We start from the raw sequence: 17,557 nt of genomic DNA, 5'->3' as shown, positions 1-17,557 counted from the left end.
AGACACATATTGATGTTCCTAGTTTGATATGGTCAGGAATCTTTGTCACATGTCATCAGCCACTGTCTCTCCTTGTGTTTCATATCTCCTCTAACAAGGTGTGTACATTGCAAATAGTCTGATTATTAAGTTTAGTACATATGAATACTGTATGTTGATGACACTTGTTCAGCTTTTTTTTCATCTTGCTTCCATGTGAGACACACTAATCGAATATTAGCCTCAGGAAAATACCATATTCCATTAAATAAGACAGAAATCCAGCACCATTGCACGTTTATTTAAAATATATTTTAAAAGGTTGAGAACAATATCAACATGTATTTCAAAGCAATATGAGGCCACAAATGAAGTGATATTCTCTTAATGTAATGTCTACTTTCTAATAAATATTATTTAAAAAAAGATTTGGTCATGTTATTAGAATTCTATGTGTGCCTATTTACAGTATTACAAGAGGGTTTAAACAAAATAACTTATAGTCACCATTACGCAGGCTTTACATGGTACTGAAATGAAAACATTCCAAGGCAAGAGGAGACTCCTCAAAAACTGCTGGTGGGAGGATTTATGTTTTTCCCCATAAGTATTGAAGGAATTGAAGTTCCTTTCCATTTGGCAAGTGGGTCTGAATATATTGACCTCCTTCAGGAATCTTTGGGGACCATGAGTTTCCTGTCACACAAGTATTTATGGACCCATCCACTTGGATTGACATCAAGACGCAGGAAGTTTTCCAACCAGGCGTTTCTTTGAACCCCCTCAATAAACTCTTCCAGGGTAATCTGACCTGCAGCCCAAACAGAAAAGTTATGGATTTCAGTTGAGTTATCAATGATCTCAAGGAAATCTGTGTGTTTGAGACAAGTTCATTTTGAGTATGCAGGCAACTCACCATCACTGTTCACATCGACCTCTTGAAAGATACGATCACACACCTGCTCAGAAGTGAGGTTCCCTATGCCATTTTCTTCAGAACCTTTCTTTATCTTGTAGATTATCTGAAGGACAAATCCAGCAATTAGACTGTTTCTCATCTTGTTCTGATAATAATGCTGTTGACAAATTGTGTGGTTTTTAGTATGTGGCATCTCCAGGGCCTTTGTGAGGGCTTGCATTTGTTGTGTTGTTTTTCAGTGATGCAGGTTACTGATTGAGTGGAGCTGAAGGTCATCAGGGAACTGGAAGCAGATGGCCACTGTGTCCAGATTATATAAGACGTGGTCCATACTGGTAGTTTAGTGGCTCCCTTTAGCAACCTTGTGTTATATTTGTCATTATGATTTTCTCTATAGATTTATTATTTCAGTTGGATAGACAAGATAATAAAAAAGTAGATTCTCAAGGCAAACATTTGTTTTAATTACAGAGGGCTGGGAGATTTTATGAAGTCAAGACTTTGTACCTTTACAATCTTCCTTAGTTCTTCTCTGTCTAGCCGGCCGTTGTTGTCATTGTCAAACACCTTGAAAGACCACCGCAGTTTATCCTCAAGTTTTCCTCGCAGAACAAGATGCAGCGCAGCCACATACTCCATAAAATCCATTGTGTTGTCCTGAAATAAGGTAAGACATCATGACTAAGACCTATGCATGTGAAGACAGATGTTTCTAAATATCTTCAAGAACACAAAATCAGCTATCAAATTAGTGTTGCTTATATTTCACTGAATGAAGACTGAAACATTTTACTTAAAGACTCACGTGATTCATGTCAAATGCTCGGAAGATGATGTCCATGTACTGTGCTTCAGGTGTACCATTCTGCACTCCGAACATCCTCTTGAACTCATGCAGGTACAAAGACCCACTTGGGCACTCCATGATGAATGACTTGTAGAGGTCCTGGATGCTGTTTAACTCCAGTTCTTCTTCCTGTGTCTGACTGTGCTGTGCTTGACCCATGCTGAATCTAAATTCCGCCTCTGCAAAGATAGAAAACTTAAACTTCTTCTTTTTATGATAAATAAAGAAATAAAGATACTTCAGTAAATAAATATACATGAGGCTGCCTGCACTGCTCGTAATGAATAGTTCAGTGTCCACTTCATGGCTGCCACTGAAGGTGTCGTCAGTAGCTCAGGTGTCCAGAAAGTGTAATAACTGATTCATGTGATGCCTGACCTCAGCCAAGAGGCTTATTTTTAGCTGAAGGTCTCAGCAAGCTGACTTTAAAACCATAATCCACATGCTTCATCCCATCTTGAACCTTTAGTGACCTAGGGTCAATAGTCTCCCTTTAACTATTACTTTAGTGACCTTGGGTCAATAATACACTTTAAACTATTACTTTGTAAAGAGATGTCATTAGAGTGATTACAGCGATTATGACGTATTTTTCGTTAAAGCTGTTAAAGATGTCGGGTCACTAGTCTAATGGATATTGATTTCATTCACCTTCATCCCTGAATAAATATTTTAACATCTTTCTTCAAATTTTATCAGATGTTCACTAAGCCTTTAAAGGTCAGGTCTTGGGTATTGCAATGGTATGTTTTATTAAGTGCTTAACATTAACTTTCTTTCTTTCTAGCTCAGAATATAATTACTTAATGCAACTCAATTCATAATGAAATTTCAGTAATTCTATGTAATATCTTGGCTCTGTGTATATTTGGAGATATTTGTGTTCAGATCACACAAAAGTCTACATTCCCCCTCCACTCAAAAATGTTTTTCTTCTTGTTCCTATGTCTGAGCTGCAATGTGCAGGATGTTGTACTGTATGTGCAGATTTTGACACTTGAAGGCTGTTTCAACATTACTCTGCTGAAAGTGGAAAGTTTCTCTGTCCTCATAGAAAATCACATTTTTAGGGGTGGGCCTATGAGCAGTATTTGTGACATCATAACTAGTTTGGAAGCCAGTCGTGGTCCAGAATTCAACTTATACAAGTGTGATGTGGAAACTTGAAGCCTCTACTACACATACACTAAGAATGAACTTTTCAATGAGGTAGGAGACATTAGAGAGTAGAAGGCATTTTAAGGATTTTAGAGTGGTTATTATACTTTTTTGTGTGCTAAAACCATATAAGACACACATTGTTCTCCCAAGCAGAGTATCCATATATATCTTAATACATGTCTTGAAGGGATATTTAAATGCTGACTCAAGTATGACTTGACGGTAAGTTTGCCTTTAGATGGAGTCAGTGAGCCTTGCTAAGGACTCCACAGTATGACTGTACTGTAGTAATGCTCAGGTAACTGTGCAGAGATTAACTCTGTAAATCTGAAGGGTTTATGGGTGTGACTGATGGGGATTGTGTTACTAACTGACAACAAGTTAATTGTGATACAGTAGAAGATAGTCTCTCTACCTCACGTGGTTCTATGGGAACATGATGCAGAACACTTAATAATAACAAAGAAGTGCATTTTAGGTCTATGTCAGTAGAAGAAAAAGATATTAGAACACGTGTGCAGCTGGGAAGCTGTGCAAAACAATGACTCATGCTTTTTTATTGAATCTGAATTTACTGGTGTTGAAATGAAACTTCCTTTGATAACAGTAATGTAATCAGGTAAAACAATATTACATCACATTTTGCGCTTTATTTCTCTCTGTTCAGTATGCGTCAAAAGGTTACAATAGTGTCAGAGTAATGCTATTATTTACATAAAAACAAAGCAAACAAATAAAAATTTAAAATAGTAAAAAAAAAGAAAAGCAAAACAATAGAAAAGAAGACATAACCATTCACTTACAAATTGACACTTAATATCAAGAAGGCTTTGACTTGAGTTAACAGGCAATATACTGTATATGCACTTGTTTCAAATAACAATAGATAAAAATTTAAAATAACCGCTCTAAAGAGAATATAATTAAACCCCATATAAAAAGAAGTTATAATAATCATATATTTTCTGTGCATTAATACTGTTTGTTAGAGTTCTTGCTGAGATTTAAAGTGCTACGATATTGTGCCTTTGCTAAAAGCCAAATGATGGCCACTTTTGATTAAACAAAATTTTTCACAGTCTCTGAATATAGCAATGCATGTTGACAAAGTATCCAAAATGAATCCTGATTTTAGCTGTAAAATGTACACTTAAAAGGGTATATTTTAGCCATGATTGTTATTACTTTGTTCACATGTGAAAGGCCTACAGTGCTTTCACTTCAGAAGTGTGCACTTCTTCTCTTCTGCTCCAGCACACATGCAGCAGGATTCATGTCCAAATTCAACATGCTGAGCACCCAGGGGTCCTGCTGAGCCCCTCTAAGGAACTCCTCCATGCTAATATGACCTGTGGAACAAAAATAGTCAAGGTAAGATTAATATTCTCTGCAGCAGTAACACATTATTCCTTCTGTCTACTGTGGCACTCAAAATGATTTCAGTACATTGTAAATGTGTGGCTCTGAATGGAGACAATGGAAGAAACATTGTATTTCATATTAATAATCCAGTAAATGGTGTCATATAAGCCCACTTTCTTTTATTATACTTACATACGCATGTAACATACACATATAGACTGACTTGACTCCACCTCTTCAGTGATAGAAAAAACTCAAACTTTTTATTTTTATGATAAATAAGTACATAAAGATCCTTCAGTAAATAAATAAACATGAGGCTGCCTGCACCGCCTGTAATGAATAGTTCAGTGTCCACTTCATGGCTGCTGCTGAAGGTGTCTTCATCAGCTCAGATGTTAAGAACTGTGTCGAGGGTAATAACTGATTCATGTGATGCCTGACCTCAGCCAAGAGGCTTATTTTTAACTGAAGGGCTTCAGCAAGCTGACTTTAAAGCCATAATCCACATGCATCATCCCATCTTGAACCTTTAGTGACCTGGGGTCGATAGTCCACTTTAAAGTATCCCTTTAGTGACCTAGGGTTAATAGTGCACTTTAAACTATTACTTTGTAAAGCGATAACTCATTAGAGTGACTACAAGGAATATATCATCTTTTTCCTGTATGTGGATGCACAAACAGTAAAACATAGATCCAAATAGGTAAATTATTCCAAAGCTGTTTAAGATGTCAGGTCAGTAGTCTAATGGATATTGATTTAATTCACCTTCATCCCTGGATAAATATTTTAACAACTTTCTTCAAATTTGATCAGATGTTCACTAAGCCTGCATAGGTCAGGTCTTTGGTATCACAATGGTATGTTTTATTAAGTATGTAACCTTAACTTGTTTCTTTTTTTCTTTCTAGCTCAGAATATAATCACTCTGCAACCCAATTCATAATGAATTAGTCTATTTTCAGTAAATCTATGTAATACCTTGGCTCCATGTATATTTGGATCTATTTATGTTTAGTTCTTCTTGTTCCTTTGTCTGAGCTTCACTGTGCAGAATGTTGTACTGTATGTGCAGAGTTTGACACTTGAAGGCTGTTCCCACATTACTCTGCTGAAAGTGGAGAGTTTCTCTGTCCTCATAGGAAATCATATTTTTAGGGGTATTTGTGACATCACAACTAGTTTGGAAGCCAACCGTGGTCCAGTATTCAACTTATACAAGTGTGATGTGGCAACTTGAAGCCTCCACTGCACATACACTAAGAATGAACTTTTCAATGAAGTAGGAGAAATTTTGTGTTCAGCAGTTAGACTTTTGAAATGAATTAAATGTCCATATTCACAGATTCTCAATTTTTAATGAGGGAGAAGGAGTAGAAGCCATTTTAAGGATATTAAAATGGTTATTATACTTTTTTTGTGTGCTAAAACCATATAAGACACACATTGTTCTCCTAAGCAGAGTATTCATATATATCTTAATACATGTCTTGAAGGGATATTTAAATGCTGACTCAAGTATGACTTGACGGTAAGTTTGCCTTTAGATGGAGTCAGAGAGCCTGGCTAAGGACTCCACAGTATGACTGTACTGTAGTAATGCTCAGGTAACTGTGCAGAGATTAACTCTGTAAATCTGAAGGGTTTATGGGTGTGACTGATGGGGATTATGTTACTGACTGACAACAAGTTAATTGTGATAAAGTAGAAGATAGTCTCTCTACCTCACGTGGTTCAATGGGAACATGATGTGGAACACCTCTAATAAAAAGGTTCATTTTAGGTCAATGTCAGAGAACACACGTACAGCTGGGAAGCTGTGCAAAACAATGAGTGATGTTTTTTTATTGAACATGAATTCAATGGTGTTGAAACTTCCTTTGATAACAGTAATGTGATCAGGTAAAACAATATTACATCACATTATAGGCTTTACTTCTGTCTGTTCTGTATGCGTTATAAGGATACGATTGTCTCAGAGTAATGTTATTATTTACATAAAAATAAAGCAAACAAAGAACAATTTTAAACAGTAAAAAAAGCAAAATAACAGAGAAAGTGACATTATAATAATTCACTTACATATTAGCACTTAATAACAAGAAGGCTTTTACTTGAATTAACAAGCAAAATACTGTATATGCACTTGTTTTTCTGTGCATTTATATTGTTTGTTAGAGCTCCTTCTCTGCTCCCGAAACTTTGATCCATACCTTCATCACATCCAGAATTGACTACTGCAATTCTTTATGGCACATCATCCAAAGTACTAAATAAACTCCAGTACATCCAGAACTCTGCTGCTCGGCTGCTAACCCGCTCCCGCTCCTGTGACCACATCACCCCTGTCCACGCGAACCACCGATGGCTCCCTGTCCTACAACTGATCCAATTCAAAGTCCTCACTCATAAAGCCCTCCATAGTCCCTCCAGAGCCTTATCCATAGCTGCCCCCTCCCTCTGGATCTCTCTCCCTAAACACACCCGAGACTGCACCAATCTGTCCATGTTCAAATCACCGATCAAAACTCACCTTTTCAGAGCTGCTTTTAATTTGTGATTAATGATGTATGTTTTAAGTGTCTTGTTTTCTATGCTATATGTTTTTTATATGTTATATATAATGATATATGCTGCTTTCAATGTGTTGTTTTTCTATGATCAATTTAACTTATGAATCATATCTTTAAGAACCCAGAAAAGCACTCTAGAAATTTAAATTCAAAGTGCTACGGTATTGTGCCTTTGCTAAAAGCCAAATGACAGCCACTTTTGATTAAACAAAAATTTTCACAGTTTCTGAATACAGCAATGCGTGTTGACTTGTTGTTCAGAATGAATCCTCATTTTAGCTGTAAAATGTACACTTTAAAGGGTGTATTTTATCTGTGATTGTTCTTCCTTTGTTCACATGTGAAAGGCCTACAGTGCTTTCATTTCAGAAGTGTGCACTTCTTCTCCTCTGCTCTATCACCCATGCAGCAGGATTCATGTCCAACTTCAACATGCTGAGCACCCAGGGGTCCTGCTGAGCCCCTCTGAGGAACTCCTCCATGCTAATCTGACCTGTGGAACGAAAAAAAAGTCAAAGTAGGATTAATATTCTCTGCAGCATTAACGTATTATTCCTTCTGTCTACTGTTTCAGTGCATTGTAAATGTGACATGTGACTAAACACTTACCATCTCCATCACTATCAACAGCCTGCAATAATCGCTCCACAGCCTCATCTACTGTAAGCTCTGAATCACTCATATCTGTCTTCGAGCCTTTCTTTATCCGATATATGCTCTAAATGGAGACAAAGGAAGAAAAGTTGTATTTAATATTAATAATCCAGTTATGTCATATCACCCCTTCTTTTTAATTACACTTACATACACATGTAACACACACACACACACACAGGGATAGATACAATAGATACAAGCACCACATGCAAAAACAGTTGCAAAACAAAGACAACAACAAAACAACGTTCACAAAAATGAAAATGATAATAAATGAAAATGATAATAAACTTCTGTGATACATCATTTGACATTTGGTTTCAAAACATTAAACTCAGGAGTCCAGCGTCTTTGTAGTTATTCAAGTCAAAAATAAATACATGTCCATCAAACAAAAAAATAAAATAAAATAAAAAGATCTTGCATACTGCATACTGTATCAACCACCTCTTCAAATAATACATACAAACTGTTAGATTCAGTGGTGATACATTTAATAATTAAATGGACAACAGAACATTTTTCCTTTATTATGATCACTTTGGATTAATATCTGTGTCTCATATATGGATTTATCCATTTCAAATATGAACCTGGAATATACTTGTTTTATTGTGCCAATAATCAACATACACTAAAATGAATGGGTACTGGGAAAATGAATACAGCTCATTCTTTCCTGAGGCCCATGTTTGAATACATCGCTTTTATCTCAGTCAGATAATTTTGGTTCGACTTGAATCTGAGATATCATGGTTTAAATAAATACCATACTCTACCATAATACACACGTTTCATATTTGCTGTCACACCTGTACTGTAACTAGCTTTCATTGATGTAGCAACCAGTGAATAAATTCTGTATAATCGCCGTCCATTGAAACCGAAGTTGTCTTTAATTCTTTGGTTGTACTTATCGTTGGACGCATTGAGGATCACAGACTAGCCCACAGCTTTTATGGACATTTCATCCTTGTAGAGAATTATTTTTCATAGATGGTCTTTAGCCTGAGAACTCAAAAAATATATGTGGTTTATAAGGGTGTGAATAAAACACTGTAAGATTAGGATGCATTTATTCAAGACTGAATAACAACTGCATCAGTTTGATTTGATTAAACTAGATTCATATCAGACCTATCGGATTTTTCAGAAAAGAGCACAGGTGTCAATAATAAAATTAATGATGGATGAATTCCATTTAATCCTAACCCTTGGTTTCAGGGTTAAAGCATTTGTGCTGACTCACTTTCACACTGTCACGGCTTACTGAGACTCTTGACAAGAACAGAGCCATTGTTATGTTCTGTTATTAGTAATAGCAGTGTTTTTCCTAGTATGACACATACAAATGTTTGCTGTGAGAAAGGCCCATTTTTATTTTTCACCGAAACTCAACAATTTACTCGGCTACTGTAAACTCTCCACCTTTGTTTGTTGGATTTGTAAGGATTATTTTATTTGCATTTTAGAAAGTGACAGGAAATATAGGAGCGAGACAAAGGAAGGACATGACGTTGTTATCATAAAGACACATTTCGCTGCTGTCACTTGAGGCTTATGTTTGGACCTGAAAATATGTTGTTCTATGAACGGGGAACTTAAGAAATTTCCCTTGTCAAGTGCAATATTTTAGTTGCATCCAATACACACAAGACATTTCTTTGCAATTGACATATAGATCACAGACTTACATCAATTATTGACCGTAGCTCATCCTTGTCCACATAGCCATTATTGTCTTTGTCGTACACCTTGAACGACCAGCGCAGTTTATGTTCCAGGTCTCCCCGAAAAACAAGATTCAATGCTGCCACAAACTCAAGGAAATCAATTGTATTGTCCTGAAAGGTAGGTTGAATGAGAACAATTAGGTCACATTTTCACATTTTCGTAAAGACACACAATATCCAAGACTGTAACAACTTCAATTCTCTCACCCCATTTTTGTCGAAAGCTCGAAACATGTTTTCTGCATAATCAGATGCTTCGCCTGTTGGGTCTACACCAAAGAAGCGCTTGAACTCATGCAGAAAAAGTAGTCCACTCGGGCACTCAATGACAAATTTCTTATACATATCCTGAAGCGCTTTGATATCAATCTCCTCCGTGTTCTCTGTTTGCTGTGCCTGTCCCATGGCTGGCTTTTAATTTAGCAGTTCATAGTCCTGCAGCCTTTGGGTGTATGGTCCACGATGGAGTGGCCAGACTTGAAATAGGCATCTCAAGATCTTAGGTGTGTTTTATAACTCTGTGGAATTCCAGAGCTGCAGTTTACGTATGAGACAGGTGATTAGTGCGGCCTCAGGATTACTATGGTATTACGTTAGTGGGGTTTCCTCTCTCTGAGTTAATTAGATTTGCAGCTATATGTAGGTCTAGGCCAGACTCATAGGTGGGAGAAGGAGACATGATTCCAACATACTAACTGTAAATGTAGGTGGATTCCAATAGTGTGGCATACAGCATATTGACACTGATGATAAAAAAGCACTATAGTGGTGAATTATGAAGTTATGAAAGACGATACATACGTAAGACTATGGGCCCTATCTTACACCCGGTGCAAAGTGGCGCCAAGCACAATGCGAGTGTCCTTGCTAGTTTTAGACTGATGCAGTTGTCATTTTCCCGTCCAGTGCCCATGTTGTTTAAATAGCAGATGCACTTGCGCCCATCTGAATGCCCATCTGAGCGCTCATCTGGATGCCCATCTGAATGCCCATCTGAGCACTCATGGGCGTGTTGGTCTTAAAATGAGGTGTGGTCAGGCTCATTGCTGGCGCATTGCTGTATTTAACAAATGCTCTTTAACATTTTTGAGATTACAGTGATCAGGTTTCCATACTTTCAGCAATTAAAACCCTGCTGATTTTACCTGTTACTCCATGACTGAACAAAATGATTTTAAAGAAACCAAAGCTATAATTAAAAAATAAACCTTTGCAACAAATTAATGAACAGGATCTTAAACTAATGGTCTGGGACTGGCCACAGGAGGGTCCAGGAGCAGCAGGGGCCAGTGTGCTCGTATTGGATTGTGCGCTTTCACTTTGTGCACGACCAGATCCGTTTCCTCTGCATAGAAGCGTTCCTTCTTTCTACTTGGCAAATACGCCACTATGATAGCAATCCACCAAGGTGCAAGCACACCAGGCTTTTAAAGGGAATGGAAGATGATGCTCTGATTGGTTTATTGCATGTTATGCCCAAAACACACCCATTATTAATTAAGAGACTAGAACAACCCCTTTGAACCATGCGCTTGGTGCTGCAACCATTTTTTCCGCTGTTAAACTAGCAAAAGTGGATTTGGAGACACCCTAACTGCACTGGCGCCATGTGCTTCAGACCGTGTGCTTATATTGTTAAAATAGGGCCCTCAATGCCCAATTTGGGCAGGGGGTGACTTGAATGTGATGTATGTCAACAGTGTCTATGAAACTAAAGCTTGGAACATCTTGCCTGTTGAACTGAGGTTTGCACCAACACTATTTTCTTTTGAAAATAAACTGAATACATTTTTATTAGTTTCGTGCATGTGTGGGTGTTCGTGTGTGTGTGTGTGGGTGCATGTATGCATGCATGTCTTTATTTATGCTATAACTTATTTTCTGCTTTTCTATTGTTCTGTAAAGCACTTTTAATTGCTTTTGTATGATATCGTGCAATACAAATAAACTTGAGTTTGAACTCAAATGTTCAACACATCGGTAAAATGTTTAAATATATGAGTGGTTCTGTTGATTTGTTGAGTATTAAAGCTGCATTCATTGACATTTTTAGGAGCTTGGGGGCAGCAGGCTGAAAATACATCTGCATATTATCACCTTAAAGTTTTTAAAGTTAGCAAACAGTACATTCATCATGCATGGAGCAACATAAGCATTGATTGAGAGTCATGTTTCAGTCTAAATGATGAATGTAAGTGCAACATTCATTTAGCGGTTGTGGTCTTCATCAACACCTGAAAAAACCATTTTGCTCTTTAGCTGCTAAATGCTTCTCTATGTTCTCTATGTCTGCCTTTAGGTAGTGATAAGAGGTTTAATCTGAGCTTTTTGTTGAAAACAGCTGCCTGCTGCTGCTGAAAACAAGGTTGGTGTGAGTTGAGTTTGCATGCCAGAAAACCAAAACAAGGAGACACAAGAGGCTTAAAAGCTCTGAAAAATGGCAGAGCTGGGTGATGATTCGTCACCCTCAATCCCTATCACATTACATATAATCATCTGATCCATTACTAAAATGAAAAAAAAAACATTAATTGGTCATAAGTATGTCATGCTGTTTTCTAATGCAGCATATATAATCATTTATTTATTGATCAGCAAACTGAGGTTTGACAAACCTGCTGCATCAATGATCTGATTTTGTACAAAAGAGATGAAAATGATGAAAATATGCTTTTTTGTTGCATTTTTTTGCTGTATACTTTACTAGAAGTGCTGTTATTTGATCAACACATTTTGGCACAGGGTAATACAGCTTTCCCTAAAAGAGTTTTTACCAGAAAGTTTAGTTTAGTTTTGGAGCTCCATTACAGACACAACCTCTTGTCCGTGAATTTATCGGCCACATAGGTGTTGTCCAAGTCTATTGTTGTTCTTAATCAGTCTCAGTGTTGTTTTTCTGCACAGAAAAAAAAGAAGCTAAGAGCCTAAGCTCTAAGTCATGCTAATTTGAAATTGGTATATCAATCTCTTTTAATTAGATTGCATTAGCTACGCGGATAGGCTGGGGAGACAAATCCTGTTGGAGGCATGGATTGAGGGGATCCCTCAGTGTATCAAATTAACCATGAGAGTATCCAAGAACTTTTTGAGAATAGTTGATAATTACTTGTTGGTTGCTGCATAATTTTACTATCCAAAGCTATGAAGATGCAATCATTATCATCATCTTTATTTATAGATCACTTTTCTAAACCTGCATTACAAAGTGCAACAACTTCAAAACAAGCAGATCATAAAAAACAATTTCCGATAGACAAATAAGAAAATAAAACAAATAAAACCAATAACAGTGTCACCAGCAAAAGGGCAGTCAATAAATATCAAATAAAATCAGGAAAAGCTCTCCGATAAAAGTATGTTTTAAGAAGAGATATAAAAGAGGTCACTGATTCTGTTGACCTGATTTCCTCAGGCAGCTCCTTCCATAGCTTCGGGGCTCTAACTGTGAGTGCTATGTCACCTCTAGTTTTCAGCCGTGTCTTGGGAACAGATAAAAGACCTCTGCCTGAGGATCTCAGGATACGTATGGTATTGTATTCGACTAAGAGGTCTATATAGATGTACAGGGTTTCTGCCAGTGTATAGCAAGACTGGCGGCCCACCAGGCCTGACTTGACCCCCCGCCAGGCCTAAGCATTGGGGACTTTTAAAGAAAATGTATTTTAAGATGTTTTCTGAACTGTAGTATAGCTCCTTTAAGAAATAGCTCAGAGCGTGTGTGACGGTGAGGCTGCTGCGACCAGAGCAGAGAGTATGAAGTATGAAGCAGTATAGCTGTGAGCAGTGCTGTGTGTACAGTTTAGGCTATTATTTTAGCTATATGCTACAACTCCTGAAGACCCAAGTCAAGTTCCCGTGTCTTGCTTGTTTCTACCGAAAACAAGCACAGAGACCCGAAGAGACATGAGAGCAGCTGCTCGCTAACAGCTACGTGTGTTTACAGCAGAGAGCAGGAGGGAGGACAGACATCTCACTCAGCTACTCTGTGCTGTGACTCTGCTGCTGCAGACAGTCAAAGAGCAGACACTTTCAGTTTATAACTGTAGTGTCCATTGACCGACTAAGTATGGCTAACAGCCTTAACACTTTAAATTACTGTTTTGTTTTTTGGTGAATGTGGGTGCTGATACCCAAAAATGAACTAAATTGGTTTTACTCAGATTAAAGAAAAACAAAAAAAACAAAACAACAGTGGGGGCAGGAAGTAATGTATCAATGTATGCTTGTATATCACACGGTAAGACGTTTTGCTCAGCACATGTATTGGGGTGAGAAGCTGGAGTAAGGATCTTGTAATGATGAGTAAGTTGTCTGGTCCAGATTTGAAAAGTTCCCATTGGAAGACAGATCCTGGTTTCTCTTCTAGTTTTAATTCTTAACTCATGACTAGATTTTGAGGTTTTACTTCCTGTTATTTTGAATCAGATCTTCAGACTAGCAAAGAGCAAGCATTCCACCGGCTTGACAAAAAGCCAATGACAAAAGCAGGGAAAACGCAAAAGCCTGGTTTCTTGGATACAAGATTATTTTAAAGTTTTAGTCTGCCTGCCCAGAAGATGCATGCTGGCCAATCACAGGGACTGTGGAGTTCTGGGACAGGTGGTTTCAGCTCCTGTAAACGGTCACTCTTTTAATCAGATTTGTTAGTCTTAAAACAATTGCATTATTTTAATTTTGCATTTTTGATAATAGCTTTATCGTATTGGGAGTGAAACAAGCAGAGTGGTACTAAATATTAGTGTTATCAAAGATAATGGAATTATTTTACGGGTACACTTCGTAGCTTAAAGGCAGTGAATAAAAATCTGACTAAAGCAAACACATATTGTTATATACACACACATAATAATAAACTACATTAAATGTCCTTGGACAAAATGTTCATGGGTTGTCAGTCCTTTATTCTCTTTGGTCTGACTGCAAACGGCATGAGAGTTCAATGTAGGATTAAAGTTGGTGCCAGCCAGTCTCTGTGGGTGACTGGCTTTGGAGATTTTGAAGGGTCAAAGGTGGTTTGGGTCTGTGATCTGGTTTAATGGCCATGTATTCAAAGCAATGAGAGGACTTCACATATATGGATACATACTCATATATACATATAGAAAAGTGTTAAAGTGTTCTCCCAGAAATTTGTTGTACTCCATATGTTCTGCGCTACCTTATGTAGTTACACAAAGGATAAAGAACAAGCCTTCAAACCAATCAAATGACATAAATGAGTAGTTCTTTTACATTGGGAAATACTGTTTAACTGTTGACTTCTTGCCCACAGGACAGATGTGCCCTGCCAATCATCTATTCAATAATCCCAGATCTAAAATTTGGAATTCCTTTCATTGGTTAGTCAGCTCTGCATTAACAGTGTGATCCACATTGAAATTCCTCAGTGGCGATTAGAGGTTACTAAGATTATTGCAAGAAAGAAGGTCCACTGCTGCAGAATGCTGTTTGTAGCATATTTAAAATTGTATCATATTGTATAAAACTGTATTTGTAAACATTTTGTTGCTTTGTTCTTCTTTGGTAGGACGGCCATGCAGAATAAGGCTGATGATGGTAGGTAGCCAGCTACCTATGTACAATTTTAGGCAAATAAACAATAGCTTGTACTGTGGCAACACCCTACTGCTCCTTTTTGCATTTGATTGTTCAGTGCATTCTGCAGTACTTTAACCTTAAAGAACCTGGTTACTTTTCCTTTTGTTAATCTCATTAAGTGGCTCTGTCAGGCTTGATCTGCAGAGCTTTTTGCAATGTCATTGGTCGGCTACAGACTGCTTATCAAAGTGGAGCAGAAACAGACTTTAGCGGCTGGGTGTAAGTACATTTAAGGATCTGCACCTACCTGAGAATACCCTCTGAACCTCAACTGACTCTTGTCTCAGACATAATAGTTACAACATCTTTGGAGAATAAGAAAGATTAAATCTGTTAACATGCACAAATACAGATACCCAAATATACAGCGGATTCAGAAAGTATTCATTTTTTGCACACTTTGTGTTGTAGGTTTAAATGGATAAAATTGCACTATTTACAATTGCAATTTTTGAAGAATAAAATGTCTTCTACTTCTACAAAGTAGTGAATTAGGGGTTTGAATACTTATTTGAATGAGAATTTTCAGTTTCTGATTTTTAAAATTTACAAAAATTTATAAACCCCTCCCCCATGTTTTCACTTTGTCATTATGGGTTATTGCGTGTAGACTAATGGGCAAAAATTGCAATGGCAAAAGGTCATATTGAGAAAATTATTATTGATTAACAAGGAATTATACAATACAGTATTTTATATGTATAAATGCATATATGTTCCTTCATTCCACTGACATTTGCTCACTCAGCACGCACTGTATGCCAAAACAGTGCTTTCTCCTTGTGGTCGACTTCTAAATTGTGTGGCTCACAACACATGCATATTGGTGCATCTTTCCCTGACCCAATCCTGACTGCTGCTTTCTTTTCCCACTGACTTTTTAAAGGTTGTCTGATTAGTGGTAAAATTTGAGAATTTAAAAATATATGAAAGTCTCCACTGATGATACACTTTCACTGAAGATGGCATCATTTATTCTGCTCTGGCTGAGTTCTATCTGCCAAAGGGCCACGACTTTGACGCTTTGACGCTGCCGTTGACGTCAGGAATCACTTAAGATCTGGTAATGAATTTGGCAAGTGAACTTGTACAGTATAAATAAGCAGAGGCCTGCTCTTTTATCCTAGAGGGTTAATTTGTGGCTTTCCTCCATGCTGATGCATCCTGTTGCCTATTTGCAGTTTTTGCAAGACCTTTACTGCTACCAAGTTTATTAATCCTACATGTATGATGACATGAAAATATATTCAAAATGAGTGGAGAAGACTTTTCATATCCTGCTTGATCATCCCAGTAGGACATGCAAGCCAATGGCAACACTTCCTCACTTCTGTTTTTTAGTGTTTCTTATAGTATTATGTGTTGAGTAATGACTTGTCATTAAGTTTTACAGTTATCATAAATACAGCCTTTCAGCAAACACAGCAAAAAGCAGGACAAACTACCTGTGGTCTTAAATTGATACAAGGATGGATCTAAAATTAGCAACTTCATCATGGCCAAGTTTAGAGAAGGTTTTAATCAGTGAGTCTCTAAGAGGATTTAATGACAGGGATCATGGGTTATTCTATTTCAATGTAGCCAAGAAATAAAAAAAAGACATCTTGATGAAATAAAACAAGATTGGAATTTAATAACAGTGTTATATGGTGTAATAATGCATGCATATTTCCATAAATTTTGATTTAGATTCAGTTAAATTGCGGAGACAATCTTATGAATAAAACAGGCTTGAAATGTATGTCCCAGATTCAACAGAATTGCATAACACCATTACATTACACCAGAATTTATTATGGAACAACAATCAAAATGTGGAAATGTATGGATTTGGATAAAGGGCTGATAACAAAGTGTTATTCATTTGCAAATACAAAAATACAGTTCTTATTGAAATGAACCTGATTTTGGACAAATGAAAATGTGATGTCTTTAATTAGTATAAAACTGTTTTCTAAAATATGAAAGAAAAGAAAGATTAAAATCTTCAGGGTAAAAAAGTCACAACCAATAAGGTCCATTATATGGTTCTTGGGCTTTATGGTTTGTTGGGGGTCGTTCTACATTATGTTTAACCTGAAGGAGTCAAACAAGCCTAATGAGATTAGTCTCTCGATGGAGAGATTGTCTTTACAAGGGCCTGACATCCACTTCTTCTTCTGCTACTCTCATATGTCTGTCCATTGAGAGATAGCACATAGTCACATTTAACCATTATATGACATGTAAACTTTATCTTGATGTCCTTCTGCTGCACAAGTTCTTTAGACAAACACCAACATAGTTGCAATAACTTCTCCGAAGTTCATTACAAGGAGATTAACTGCTATGCAATTGCTTCCTATTATTTGTATTGAGTTTTATGCTGTGAGAGAAGAAAAAAAACAAACGGAAAATGCCAAGATACAAAATGAGGGACTATCTTTGCTGTAAAGGCTTGTGCACACCTTCAGTTTCTTGTAGACAGGTGCGTAGGAGGAAATGTCCATAGGCAAGAGAAGAGAGGATTCCTACACACTGTTCTTTTACTTGCATTAAACTTCATTAGGTTTAAGGACTGAAACATTGTATCCCTATTAAAGTTGATTCCATGTAAATAGACAGTGTAAAAAATGAGGATCTAGAATAGATCATGTTTATTATTCTTAATCTATTTTATTGGCTTTATTACATTCTTTGTAACTTTCACTTCTCATGTGCATTAGTCACAAATTGTTTTAATGTT

General features: G+C 37.0%; 2 protein-coding genes and 1 long non-coding RNA gene across 3 annotated transcripts; 1 reads left to right on the top strand and 2 right to left on the bottom strand.

Annotated features, from left to right (window-relative positions):
• Positions 1-647: 647 nt before the first annotated feature.
• LOC121896912 (guanylyl cyclase-activating protein 2-like) lies at positions 648-1,904 on the bottom strand. The gene is made up of 4 exons (XM_042410992.1): positions 1,704-1,904; positions 1,406-1,555; positions 896-1,001; positions 648-790 (listed from the first exon to the last, which is right to left on the bottom strand). The coding sequence occupies exons 1-4, from the start codon at positions 1,902-1,904 to the stop codon at positions 648-650; spliced, it is 600 nt and encodes a 199-aa protein (XP_042266926.1).
• A 1,006-nt stretch (positions 1,905-2,910) lies between these two features.
• On the top strand, positions 2,911-7,393 carry LOC121898595. Its single transcript, XR_006096519.1, has 3 exons — positions 2,911-2,954; positions 4,161-4,277; positions 7,254-7,393. It is a non-coding gene; the product is annotated as an uncharacterized LOC121898595 (long non-coding RNA).
• On the bottom strand, positions 6,145-9,711 carry LOC121898588 (guanylyl cyclase-activating protein 2-like). The gene is made up of 4 exons (XM_042413801.1): positions 9,442-9,711; positions 9,196-9,345; positions 7,454-7,562; positions 6,145-7,337 (listed from the first exon to the last, which is right to left on the bottom strand). The coding sequence occupies exons 1-4, from the start codon at positions 9,637-9,639 to the stop codon at positions 7,210-7,212; spliced, it is 585 nt and encodes a 194-aa protein (XP_042269735.1). The 5' UTR covers positions 9,640-9,711; the 3' UTR covers positions 6,145-7,209.
• Between the last annotated feature and the right edge of the window lie 7,846 nt (positions 9,712-17,557).

Source organism: Thunnus maccoyii, chromosome 1 (genome assembly GCF_910596095.1).
Source record: "Thunnus maccoyii chromosome 1, fThuMac1.1, whole genome shotgun sequence".
Classification (NCBI taxonomy): Eukaryota; Metazoa; Chordata; class Actinopteri; order Scombriformes; family Scombridae; genus Thunnus; species Thunnus maccoyii.
Note: the sequence above shows the minus strand (reverse complement) of the source record. Positions and strands in the feature narration are given on the sequence as shown.

What these genes read in the sequence shown, in the direction of transcription:
- LOC121896912 (XM_042410992.1), bottom strand. Translation starts at nt 1,904, where the DNA reads ATGGGTCAAGCACAGCACAGTCAGACACAGGAAGAAGAACTGGAGTTA. An exon ending in AACTAAGGAAGATTGTAAAG is followed by an intron (nt 1,002 to 1,405) that starts GTACAAAGTCTT and finishes TTTGTCCTTCAG; the next exon opens with ATAATCTACAAGATAAAGAA. An exon ending in GGTCGATGTGAACAGTGATG is followed by an intron (nt 791 to 895) that starts GTGAGTTGCCTG and finishes TTTGGGCTGCAG; the next exon opens with GTCAGATTACCCTGGAAGAG.
- LOC121898588 (XM_042413801.1), bottom strand. Translation starts at nt 9,639, where the DNA reads ATGGGACAGGCACAGCAAACAGAGAACACGGAGGAGATTGATATCAAA. An exon ending in GAGCTTTCGACAAAAATGGG is followed by an intron (nt 9,346 to 9,441) that starts GTGAGAGAATTG and finishes CCTACCTTTCAG; the next exon opens with GACAATACAATTGATTTCCT. An exon ending in AGCTACGGTCAATAATTGAT is followed by an intron (nt 7,563 to 9,195) that starts GTAAGTCTGTGA and finishes GTCTCCATTTAG; the next exon opens with AGCATATATCGGATAAAGAA.